At 57.7% G+C, this 12,208-nt stretch overlaps 1 protein-coding gene across 2 annotated transcripts; it reads right to left on the reverse strand.

Annotated features, from left to right (window-relative positions):
- Positions 1 to 436: 436 nt before the first annotated feature.
- INSYN1 (inhibitory synaptic factor 1) lies at positions 437 to 12,166 on the reverse strand. Of its 2 annotated transcripts, none has more exons than XM_040493219.1 (3): positions 10,423 to 10,462; positions 1,128 to 1,202; positions 437 to 1,032 (listed from the first exon to the last, which is right to left on the reverse strand). In XM_040493219.1, the coding sequence occupies exon 3, from the start codon at positions 933 to 935 to the stop codon at positions 480 to 482; it is 456 nt and encodes a 151-aa protein (XP_040349153.1). In that variant the 5' UTR covers positions 936 to 1,032; positions 1,128 to 1,202; positions 10,423 to 10,462; the 3' UTR covers positions 437 to 479. The 2 variants fall into 2 exon arrangements, with proteins under 2 accessions (XP_040349153.1, XP_040349152.1); XM_040493218.1 differs by adding an exon at positions 11,577 to 12,166 and having other exon boundaries at positions 442 to 1,202; positions 10,423 to 11,146.
- Positions 12,167 to 12,208: the final 42 nt, after the last annotated feature.

Genomic DNA, 12,208 nt, shown 5'->3' on the forward strand with positions numbered 1-12,208 from the left:
GAGTGGAAAGTATGGGGGGAGGTGTGTGTGTGGAGTGATGCCACCCCGAGGCCCTCCATCCTGCAGTCAGACCTACGGTTAGCCCTTGGCCTTGGACACTGCTCCTTGTGAGCCTGCCACCTGTCGATGGATCCCCTCTGGGACAGGGCCCAGGCCAGCAGCCAGACTCCACCACCGTGCTCGGGGGGCCTGGAAGAGGAGTCCCACCTAATTTACATGCTTTTGGACGCCCCTTTCGGGAGCCCTGCGATGAGAAGGAAGGGAGGGTGGTTCCGGCCGCACCTCCTGGGACCTAGATGGTGGGTAGGCATCTTTGTGTCTAAGATGAGCTCCGTGAAAGCTCTGGGGCCTTTGGGGTTGGATCCTTAGCATTTTAAAATTTTATTATGACTGCGTTTGTTTAAATATATATATATGTATATATATATATATATTTATAGCTCTATGTGCCCACTGCCCCCCAGCCCCCTCCCCAGCCCCTAGTTTTTCCCCTTGGCTTTCTGTCTGGCAGCCGTGTAGGGCAGCAACGTCTGCGTGCTTTTGTCTGACACTGTTTGGGTGCTGCTGTTCCTTGTGACCCTTCGGGTCTGCTCAGGGGCCAAGGTGGGGCCTGAGCGGCGGCTGGTCACTGGAGAGCGTCTTGGCTTGTAGGAAGCCGGGGAGGGCTTGAGGGGGCCCACGTGGGCCTCTGTACGGGGAGGCTCTGGGGACAGGCCCACCTCCTCCTCTGCCACCTCCTCCTCACCGTCCCCTTCCTCATCGTCACAGCACAGAGCGTGGTAGAGCACTTTGTCGCTGAACCGCACCCTCTCCCGTGTGCCTGGGGTCCGCTGGGGCAGCTGGCCCTTTGCGGGGCCAGCACTGAAGGCCTCCTCACTGGAGGAGTCCGGGGTCTCCACTCGTGGCCCATTGGGGACGGGCACGCCACCATTCATGAGCCGGTAGTCGGGGCCAGCCCCTGGCCGGGTCGACTCTGGGCCGTCCACGGAGTCCGAGGGGGTAGATACATCCAGGAAGGAGCAGAACTCCCAGCTGTCCGAAAGGATGTCAGCTGTCACGAAGTCTAGGTGACCCAGGTCGAAGGGGCCGCCCACGCCCGCCTTGTCACTACTGGAGGTGCTGCTCACGGTGGCCGTGGTCCAGTCGTCCGGCTCCAGTTCGAAGTCGAAGTCTGAGGTTAGCTTATCGATCTGGCTCACCACCTGGCCACGGAAGGAGACACGAGTGAGGGGGGCCCAGCATCACGCGGGTGTGAGCGTGCCCCTGTCCCACCCTGCTAGATGCCTGGCTGATGACCCCAGAGGATGGTGACTGGGCTTGAGCTCACAGGTTCGTTTGCCCCAGTGAGGGCCCACGTTGGACGAGGGTGAGGAGAGCCTGTCTGGGCCATTCTCCTACTTTCTAGCCCTCAGTCCCTCCTTCCAGACCCACACCCCATCCACGCACACACCCCTCTGCCCCCCCAAGCCAGCTGCTGTTCTGGTGCTCAGAGTTCCATCTTCCTTTGATTGAGAGGCGGCCACTTACAGAAGCTGACACTCCAGCCAGGCCACACGGTGGAGAGATGAGCGGACCACATGATGGATGAGTTGGAGAGGAAATGATAACGGGGTGACCACGAGGAAGACTCTGCCCAGGTTTTCCAAAGCATCCTGGACCAGCCTGTGCCGCTGGTCAGTGACGGTCCCCCATGAGTCTCCATCACCTTACCCCCACGTGCCCCAGAACCTCCTCCTCCCTTCCCTTTCTTGCCCCCTGGTGAGTGGAGATCAACCCTGGCTCGTTGGGGAAGGAATAAGAAAACCCTTCATCCTGGGTCCAGGGCCGCTCATCACATGCACTCGGGGGGTGGGGGGCAGCTCGGTCACAGAGACCACTGACCCCACCCATCCCACATGAAGCAGCACCCTGCCTCTATAGAGGTGCCCTGCCTCAGGACTCCTCGCCTAGACCCTGTCAGTGCAGAAATCAGGGATGAAGACAGTGAAGGGGGAAAAGGGAGACCCCGTCAGAGAGGGTCCAGAATGGGCAGAGTAAGGGAAGGCGGAAACGATTCAGACCAAAAACAAAACCAGCAAAACAACAACAATAGCAAAGCAGAGGGACCAAGAGACCCAAGGACAAAACATACACAGTGCGTCCCCAAGCTCCCGGTGCCTCTCTGGTGTTCTTTCCCTGGGGTCAGAGCAGTGAGGCAATGAATTAACTAAGGAAGCCCCTAGTCCAACAAACGTGTATGAGGATGACTGCTGTCCAGTGATGTGCTAGGTGTCTGGTGAGGGGTGGGGGTGGGGGATGCCCCCAAAGGCAAGACAAAAGCAAGGGCATAAACAGTGGGCCAGGAGGTGTATGGGTCAGTGAGAAGTTTACTTGCTTAGGAGTCAGAGGGTCCTACGTGGGTGACCTGATCAGTCATTTTCCCTCTGAGGTCTCAGTTTCTTGATCTGTAAATGGGGAGGTTGGGTGAATGCTTTATTTCCAAGGTTCCTTCCATCTCTGAGATTCTACGACTCTGGGTTTATAGGGATGACTGAGAAGCTGTTTGGGGGTGTCCATGCCTAGGGGTACCCACTCCCCATGGCCCCAGACCCCAGCGGTGGTGGGATCATTTGGCTGGAGCCTACAGAACTGGGGGAGTCAAGACACTTGGGTTCTAGATTCAGCTTAGACATTGCTCTGTGTGTCTTTGGGTAAGTCACACAACCTCTCTGGATCTCAAACCTCATTTGCCACCATTTGAATACAATGACTCCAGCGCTGCCATCCTCACCGGGGCCCTCAATGAGGAACGGTGAGAAGGGCAGTAAAGGGGCTCTGTGGGGCACTGGTGATAAAAATGACATCATCTCCCATCTCTGAGCACCAACTAAGCGTTAGGCTTTCCACCCATGAGATCATCACCTCCTGAGCTTCTAGAAATCGCACCCGAGGCACCAGTAACAGGGGGGAGCCGAGATTCCCACCCTCTCCTGCCGCTCCCCTGCAAGACTGCTCACCACCGTGAGGTGCTACTGTGATGTCTGGGCTTGGGCAAGAAATGTGGAGAGGGCCCCACCCTCCAATCCGGCAATCCCTTCTTGTGTCCCCCACCCCCGAGTGACTCCCCCTACCTCAGAGAAGCTCATCTTCCCCAGAAGCCCCTGTTCAACCGAAGCCCCACCTGAGGGGTGGGAGTCCTGGCCCAGACCAAGGGCTCTCAAACCGGAGTGGGTTGATGCACACCAGAGTTTCTGATTCAGTAGGACCCGGGTGGGGTTTGAGAAGGTGCACATCCAACACGCTTCTGGGTGCTGCTGATCCAGGGGCATACTTTGAGAACCACTGGACTAGGGGTCTGGGGATTTAAGCTGGTAAAGACATAGCACCTCGGAGCATTGCCAGTCTCAGGGGAGGCCCTGAGTGTCTGGGGACAAATTAGGCTCTCCTGATCAAGTTCAGCCTGAGCCTTCTGCTGTGGAAGCGTGGGGACACAGCTAATAGAAATGTCATTAAATGACTGGGTGTGACCACACAGGGTTGGCTGAGGCCAGGCCAAGCCCAGAAGCTGGGCTCCTAATGCCCGTGAGGAAGACCCAGGGTGCACAGGGCAGGGGCTCTAAAGCTGTCAGGCTTGGACATACTCCTTCCCACCCAAGAACTTCTGGCTGGCCACCTGCTCAGGCAGCCTTCACATTCAGGCCCTTCCCCTTCCCCATTAGAACGCCCTTCTCTGGTTCCATCCTGGGGTGTGGAGGGACAGGACAGAGGGAGGCTTGGGTTCAAATCCCAAGTCGGCCACATCTTGGCTAAGGAACTTGAAGCAGGTGATTTTCTCTCCCCATGTCTGTTTCCTCCTCTACAAAAATGGGACGGACAATCCTCTCCTCACCAAGGTGATGGGGGTTTAATAGAACGTGATTTAAACTGTAGAATCAGCACAGCCAAGCACTTACGAACCTGGACTCTGGAGTCAGACGTAGCTAGGTGCAACCCAGGCCTCACCACCGAGTGGCTGTGTGACCTTGGCCAAATGACCTGGTGTCTCTGTGCCTGTGTCGTCATAAAAGGGAATTCTAGTAGTACCTACTTGACAGGGCTGTTGGGAGCAGTTAATGACATGATTCCCAGAAAGCAGGTAGAACAACAAAGACTATCAATCTCCACTGTGCACCGGTGGGTGAAAAGGTAGAACCAGGCCCCTGGCACCAGGCCCAAGAGCTGATGGGAGTCACTTCTTCACCCACAGAATGGCATTCTGACGGGGACATTTCCAATGGTTGTGGCAGAATAATGGGACCTATTGGGTACTCCAAACCCCAGCACATGGGTGGCACCTATGTTCCCTGCTCTGTCTCCGGACAGAGCAGGAGCAGAAGAGGGTCTAGATGCCAAACGGTAATGAAACTCAAAGGCAAAGCTGGCCCAGACCACTAGGGACAGGCACACCCACTTGATGAATGACATGAGTGAGGACCAGAAAGAGGAATGACGTGCCAAGGGTACCCACCCTGTATGCAGGGCCTGGGTCAGTCCACAAACCCCACCACCTGTCCCTATACCTCATTTTGTGGGGCCAGTGGGGCGGGCAGAGGACAGGCAGGCCCCACGTTACCTGCCCCTCTGCTTCGGATGCCTTGAAATCTGTGATTTCTCTCTGAGATTTAATAATCATTTTGCCTACATGTAATTTAGGATTGTCTTGGAGGACAGGGAAATAATTATATATACAGAAGGAAAGAGATGGGGAGAGAGCAAACGGAGAGAGAAATGACAGAAGAATCACAGAATCCTAGAGCCTCAAAGCCAGAGGACTGGAGTCGCCGTCGGCTTCACCCCTCTCACTGTGCTTGCTGAGGGGGAGACTGAGGGCCAGAAACTGGAAGGAGCAGAGCTGAGACCACAAGTCAGGAGTCCTGACTGCTGGGTCTGGCACCTTGAGAATAAGAATTAGCTGATCTAGAGCGGGCAAGAAGGAACACTAGAAAGGCAGGGCTGAGTGCCGTGATAGATCGGCTGGGGGTTCCAGGCCCCGTCCCAAGGGCGCCCCCAACCTCTGTCCTGCTCATAGCCTCGGCAACCTCACCTGAACAGCCGCACCCATCTGCTGGCAGCTTCCTGCCCAGCTCCTGCTGCGCGCTGCATTCAGGGCATCTCAGAATCAGCTAACAGGACCGCGTCACCCCTCTGCTTCCAGCACCGCCCTGCTCCCCAAACCCCCGAGTGTCTCAAACACAAACCCCACAGCTCTGGCCACAGGGACTTTTCTCTCCAGCAGGCAGCCACCGCCCTGCCAGGCGAGCCTCCCCAGCTCTACCCACTCCACCGAGCCCACTTCGGCCTCTGGGCCTCACCTGGAATGCTCCCTCTTTTTCTATTCACCCCATCTCACTTCCATCAGGAGTTTTCCCTGATCCTCCGTGGGGAACAGGCTCCCTAGGATAGGCTCTCAAGGCACTCTGCACCTTTCCTTAAAATATTTTCCAATATTTATCACTGCTGCAATTGCATATACATGTATGTTACAGGATTGATGTCTTCCCACTAGACAGTAAGCCCCATGAAGGGTGGGACTGGGAGCATCTTGCCCGCCATGGCACCCCTAGCTTGGCACAGGGGTTGGCACACTCCTCACAAATACAGCCATGGGATGAGTGGATGAGTTGAGACAGGAGGCTGATAAAAACTGTTGGGGCTGCTTTTCTGAGAAGGAGTTGCATGGTCCTATGTTGCCCGCCCCAGCCCTCTCTCCAGCCCCGGCTGAGCCCTCTCTCCAAGGAAAGCACATCTGTGTTCCTTAAGGCCCCAGAGCCAGGACCGAGGACCCAGGAGTCCCAGAACCAGCATCTCCCTCACCTCTGGCCCCTTCCCCTCACTCAACAAGCTGCTACCTCCTCCCCTCCCACCCAGCTCCCCAGGCAGCTAGTTACATAACTGGGGATCTGCATTATTTATGACCACTGATTATTTTTTAATTCTGTGATTATGTTATTTATTGTCTTCGGGGGGGAGGGGGTGCTGTGGAGTGGGGGGTGGGGAGAGCTGACCGTGATTCATGACTCTCATCCTGCAATTTGGCCTAATTGGCCAGGGAGCTTTGTGAATCTGTCCAAAGGAGGAGAACGCAAAGGGAAAGAGGGAGGAAAGGAAGGTGAGGGAAAAAAAAAAATAAGAAGAAAAAAATCCGCACAATTCTTGCTGAGCTGCGGGTGATGGCGCTGACCCACTTTGGCACAGCTCCGTGGTCCCCAGCCTCTCCTGCCCCAGCTGCTTCTTGGCTGGGCCACATTCATCTCATGAAAGCCCTTGGCTTTCCATGCCACGTCGTACGCAGCACCTTGCTGATGGGACTGCACGGTTGCCACTGGGCCTGTTCCCCATGCAAATCAGGTGAGGGGACCCTCCGCTGCCACGCCAGGTGGGCCACTGTGCTCCTAAGTTAGGTCCCACCCAAGAGTCAGTGACGACATGACAGTCACCAGCAGCGAACTCGAGGATCACTTTTGAGCCCCCATGCTGAGTGACGTCGTGGGGAGGAGGGGGAGGAGGAGGCCAAGTACCTGGTTAAGATACGCTCACCATCTAAGGGGCCAAGGATGAGGGCCCTTCCCCCTGCCCTTGGGGTCCCCCAGCTGGCGAGGAACAGGGAGCCCAATGGGGAGGCAGATTCCCACCCAGAAACACAAGCAGGAGCTTCCTGGAGACGGTGGGGGATTCTCACTGAGGATTAATCTGAATTTCATACCAAGGCCTTTAAGGCTCTGTGTGATCTAGCTCCCGGCTCTCTCTTTGACCTTTCCTCCTGCTTTTCTCCTCCTTGTTCACTCCACTCCAGCCGCCCTGGCTTCCTTGCTGATTCCCAACATGCCGAGCTCACTTCCACACACCCTTCTCAGGACCTTTGCACTGGCTGCTCCCACTGCCCGGAAGGCTCTTCTCCCAGATACCCATTCGTCTTGTACCTTCCTCCCCTTTGGGTCTCCGTTCAAAAGGCATCTTATTGGAGACCCCTTCCCCCCCCCCCCCCCCATCACCATCACTCTCTACCTCTTTCCATGCTGGAAGAGGGCGACACTGCCGTACGGCCAAAGATACTGAAGGGTGCCAGCCAGGAGGCCAGGGTCCTGGCTCTGACCACTCTGATCATGGCTAAGAAGCTGATGTGACTCCAAAAGAACGAGGCCATCCATGGAGTAAGAAGCCGGCCGGTGCAAGAATATCTCCTTAATAATCTCTAAAAGATGTGGAGCTAGTTTGGTGTCCCTCACGGTGCATGTAATTTATACATGGTATCACATTTAATTCTTACAACAACTCTGGGGAAGGTGGGCAGGCATAAGATTCAGTATCCCCATTTGCCAGAAAACAGAAGCCCAGAAAGGTGAAGTAACTTTCCAAAGCTCACACAGCTAGGAAGGGGGTGGAGCTTAGATTTGAACCCGAGACGTCTGGCTGTAGAGCCCATGCTCTTGGCCTTAAGGCTGTGCTGCATCTCTATCTAAGTTGAGATTCGCAGAAATTTAAGGAGTTTGGAGAGCCTGCTGGGATTGGCCTGGCGTCCTGGAGTACTGGGGAGCCTAGGAGGGATGAGGGCTAATTAATGATTGACAGTCACATCCCTCTGGAACACAACTTCAGCTTTCAACGCACGTTTACATTCTTCACCTTACTTAGTCCATGAGGGTACTTTCCTCACCCATGGGACAGAACTTGCTCCCTATCACCTGGGGAGCCAGTGACAGAGCTGCAGCAGGGGTTTGGGAGGGTGAGGGAGGTATGGGAGAGGGAACTCCAAAACCTTTAGGGGTGTGAGTGTTAGCGCCCCCCCCCCCACCTTGCCACGTGCCAAGCCTCCGATAAACCCTTGCAAGACCACTCTGAGATGTGAATGATCAGCATCCCCATTTCAGAGATGAGGAGACTGAGGCTCAGGGGCCTCAGGAGGAAGTGCTTTAGAGTCTCTCATCTCTCTCGGTGAGTTTCAGGCTTTGTGCTCAAGAGGATGAGGAGGGTTTGCCTTGATCAGTGGTATGTGCTCTCCTGATGACAACCCAGCTGATGAGCGCTGACCCGGTGGTATCTGGGGAAGGGGGTATAATGAGGGAAGAAGTGCCTGCCACCCTCTAGACCTTGGGTCTACCCATGCCCCTGATGGAAAAACGCCACACAAAGGGACTGAGAAGAGCCAGGTAGATCCAGTTTTATAAGCCCCCTTTCAGGATCAAGAGCCAAGATTCCAGGTTCTAGGGAACAGAGGGCTGCAACCCTTTACCCCAAACTAATGCCTGGCACCCCCACCGGGTAACCCCATTCTTGATAAACCCCATCCCACAGGAAGTCAGTTATGGTGTCTCCTCTTCTGCCTGGGCCTCCCAGAGCCTTACCTGCTTTCCCCAACACTTGTTTCTGCCCATCTCCCCATGTCCAGACCCTGCCTGGGGGATGGGGGAGCTCTGAGGCCTGCCCCCCTCCCAGCTGGGTGCCATTGGCAGCGGGCAGGCTGTGGCATACGGGGTAGACGCTGGTTGCTGTAGCAACCTGCCAAAGTCTTGGGTGGAGGCACATGGCCTACAGGGTGTGTAGGGGGAGGGAACTCATCTCTCTCTGTCCTGGCTCAGGCCTCTGGGCTGCACGGCCTGTGACCCTGAAGCTCTGCTGTGCAGGACATGGGGCTGGGTCTATATATGCTGAGAAGGGAGAGAGGGAACATCTAACAGATCTGCAAATAAATCCTAGTGCTTCTGATCTCCCTGCCTCATCCTCGAAAGGGCATCCCCTCAGAGCATCACAGCGCGAGCAGAAGGTGTCATCTCTAGAAGGCCCCTGTCAAAATGCAAAAAGGTCACCCACTAGTCCCCCTGCTCCAGCCTCAGAATAGGCCACGGGAACCTGAGTTCTGGGCTTAGTTCTGCCACTAGTAGGCTCTGTGACTTTGGATAAGCCCCCAGCCCTCTCTGGGCCTCAGTTTCTTCAAACAGAAAATGGACAGGGCTGGTATGGGTGATCTGTGAGATGTCTTTAAGCTCTGAGTGACTATGCTTGGGGAGACAGGAGAGGCAGATCTCAGAAGATGCTCAGTTGAGAGTAGGCTCCGGGCCATAGGACTCCCAGGCTTAGAGTCCATCCTGGCTCTTTTCTGGGTGGGCCTACTGGGGCGCAGGTCCCATGCCCCTGCCCAAGACTGAGACTCTGGATGGTTCCCATGGCCCTGACGGACCCACAGGAGCATCTGGAAAAGATGGGGTAGAGAGGGATGAAGGGGAGTTGTAGTCCTTTGGACCAACGGGTTTGGGGGTTGCTCAGGGGCATCTGGTCTTCGACCACAACGCTAATTCTGGGCTGAGGGGACTGCCCTGTCTCACCTCAGTTCTGGTTCCAGCCTCTCCACAACCCCTCTGCTTGGGACACAGCTCCCTTCAAACATGCCCTGCTCCTTGGCTCTCCAGGCCGGAGTGGGTACCCACCATCACCCCCCTCTCCTCAATCCTCCAGGAGCCTCCCTGCACAGCTGGCTGCAGAAAGAATGAACCCATAACTCCCATTCAATCACTCTCTCTGCTGTCTCTGCAGGGGCCCTGGTTACAGGGAGTTGAAATTTGCCTAAAGCCCACCTGGCCGGCTTAATGGCACCCAGTGGGCAAATTCAGGCCAGCGGCCCAGAACGCTGGTCATGCATTTTGGGCTCGAACACAGCCCAAGGGGCAGGGCTGAGGATGTGTGTACCTCATTACCCCAGCGATGTGGGAAGCAGTAATTAAACCGGGCTCCACTTAGACAGAGAGGGACACACATCCCGGGATCTCTCAGTGACTTTTCAGCCTTGGCAAAAACGTTCACAACTGTAGACGGGGATGCATGCCTCTAGACGAGACTCCTGCCCCTGCCAAGGTACCCAGGAACTCTGGTACCCACTGGTGGCCCCCCAGACACATTCCCACCTCAGGGCAGGGCAGGCCTAGCTGGCTTTAACTTTTTCCCGGATCAAGGGTTCTGAGTATCTGTGTGATTTCTGGAGAATGCTCAGAGCTTCTCAGTAGGGCCAGCAACACTCTCTCAGAGCCACCTTCTGAGCAGGTCAGAGTCTGCGAGGCAGATGGTGGGGTCAAAAGCCAGCTTGGGCCCCAGAAGAGTGTCTCCCACTAAGAGGCTATGGTAGGATTTAGTCTATATTTGTCACCTTGGCAGCCCGGAGGGCTAACCATAGGCCACGGGCCCACAACACGCTGCCCAAGTCAACTCTGCAACACTGAGGCCCCTCCAGTCCTGGAGTATGGTGAGATTTCTAGCAAAGCAGATTTGGCGAAAGAAGAAGGAAAAGGAAGTCGCCAGCAAAGTGACACAGGTGCACACAGCTGTGAGTACACATACACACTTAAACATGGATGAGCATGTTTTGGTGCCGGGCCCAGGAAAACTGGCCTGGGGTCTGGCCGGCCCCTCACTCACCTCCCTTAGCTCCTTGGCCACCTCCTTGAGCTCCTGCAGGATGCCCTCAAGCTGCCCGATGACCATCTTCATTCGCTGTCGAATCCGCTCCCGCTGGCCACCACTGCTGGGGTCGTCACTGGGCTGCCCGAGGTCCGGGGTGCCCCGAATGTTCATCCTTTACCACGTGGCTGCGGGCCTGCCCATACTCCCCCCAGCCGGGCACACGCTGCGTCTGCCTCCACGGAGCCCCCCTCGGCCAGGCAGAGCTCCACATCTTAACGGCCCCCCAGCCCACCCTGGCCCTGGGTGGCCCTCACCCAGCCCCTGCCCCCTGCCACCCCGCCTCCTCTGCCTCTGGGTGGGGAATGGGACACCCAGAGGAAGACAGAGTCTGACAGAGGGGGTCAAGGTGAGGACACAGGAGAGCAGGGGGAGGGGCCTCGGGTCTCAGGAGTGGCCTCCAGGACTTGAAGTGCCTGAACGTGTGCTGAGCTGATCTCTGGCTGAGCCTGGACACAGAGGCAGGGGGATGACTCTGCAGGGACTAAGGGTAGGAGATGCCCTTGGGATGGGGGAAGGCAGCAGTCATCCCTCACAACTCCTAGGCGGTTGCAAAGCCAGAGGTCTCCTGAGGCAACTGACACCTGCAGAGGGACGGTGGCTGGGGTCTTCCAGATGTGGAGGGGGCTCCAGATGTGGGCAGCTCTGAAAAGGGAGCTGGTCGGAGGAGAAGGGCAGCCCCCTGCAGAGAGAGCAAGCCTGGCGTCAGCTCTCCCAGGCTGCAGCACCAGCCGGCAATGCCGCTGCCTCCCTCCTCTCGCCAGCCTGCACCCTTCGTCGCTGGGGGATTTTTTTCTTTGTGGGGAGGGGTGGTGGAGGCAGATGGTCTACAGCATAGCCCCTCCTCTAGAAGGAAAAGGAGCCCCTGCTTTGGAGGCAGAAGTCCTCAGCCTGCGACGGGGCACCCTGCCCCAGCTCCCCCAGCTCCCCCCCGGCGCCCCTCCCCCCCCCCCCCCCCCCCCCAGCCAGGCCTGGTCCCGCTGGTTTGCCAGAGGGCCTCTCCAGTCCTTCTGTCCTCCCTCCCAGTGCCCCCAGGTGCCCTCACTCGCAGCGGACCCTCCCTTCCCCAGCCCCGCCTTCCCTCAGAACCCCAGCTCCGCTCCCGGACTCACCAAGGGTGGGAGCACCGGCCTTCCTTCCGAGCAGCGTCGGGGGCCAAGCCCCAGGAGGAGGTTGGGGGGCCCCCCCAAAGGCTCCCTAGGGCGGGCTTCTCTCTCTGGACCCTTCGGCCCCTGGCCTCAGGGAGGTCCTCAGAGCCGCCACGGGAGACATCTGGACGGTGGGAGGGGGCGGGGCCTCCGAGCTCCAAGGAAGGGGGCAGGAAAAATCTCCCCCAACCCCCGCCGGGCTCCGGGTCGGGACCGAGCGAGGGTCCGGTGGGCTTGGGGCTCCGAGGCCACAGGTGACCCGGGCGCAGGGCGACCAAGGCGACGCCGGGCCGGTCCCAGCGCGTGAGCCAAAGTCGGAGGGATCGGAGGGCGCCGGGATCCCCTCAGCCCACGCCCGGCATCCCCCGGGCTCTGCACAGTCCGGGATTCGCTCTGTCCAGTCCAGATCGGCCGGCTCCGGGCTCCGCCGAGGTCTGCCTGCCCTGCCCCGGAGTGAGCGGGCACCGCCGGGCGCCCGGGGCGCGCTCAGCCGGGACCCAGAAGGTCCGCGCTCCGGCACCCGCGGCGCCCGGAGCGGCCGCAACGGTCCGCTCCGCCCGCAACCACTAGTGAACACTACCCTGGAGATCGGAAGA

The sequence above is a fragment of the Herpailurus yagouaroundi genome, unplaced genomic scaffold, assembly GCF_014898765.1.
Source record: "Herpailurus yagouaroundi ecotype Mexico unplaced genomic scaffold, PumYag 184, whole genome shotgun sequence".
In the NCBI taxonomy this organism is placed as follows: Eukaryota; Metazoa; Chordata; class Mammalia; order Carnivora; family Felidae; genus Herpailurus; species Herpailurus yagouaroundi.

What these genes read in the sequence shown, in the direction of transcription:
- INSYN1 (XM_040493218.1), bottom strand. Translation starts at nt 10,578, where the DNA reads ATGAACATTCGGGGCACCCCGGACCTCGGGCAGCCCAGTGACGACCCC. An exon ending in TGGCCAAGGAGCTAAGGGAG is followed by an intron (nt 1,203 to 10,422) that starts GTGAGTGAGGGG and finishes TTCCGTGGCCAG; the next exon opens with GTGGTGAGCCAGATCGATAA.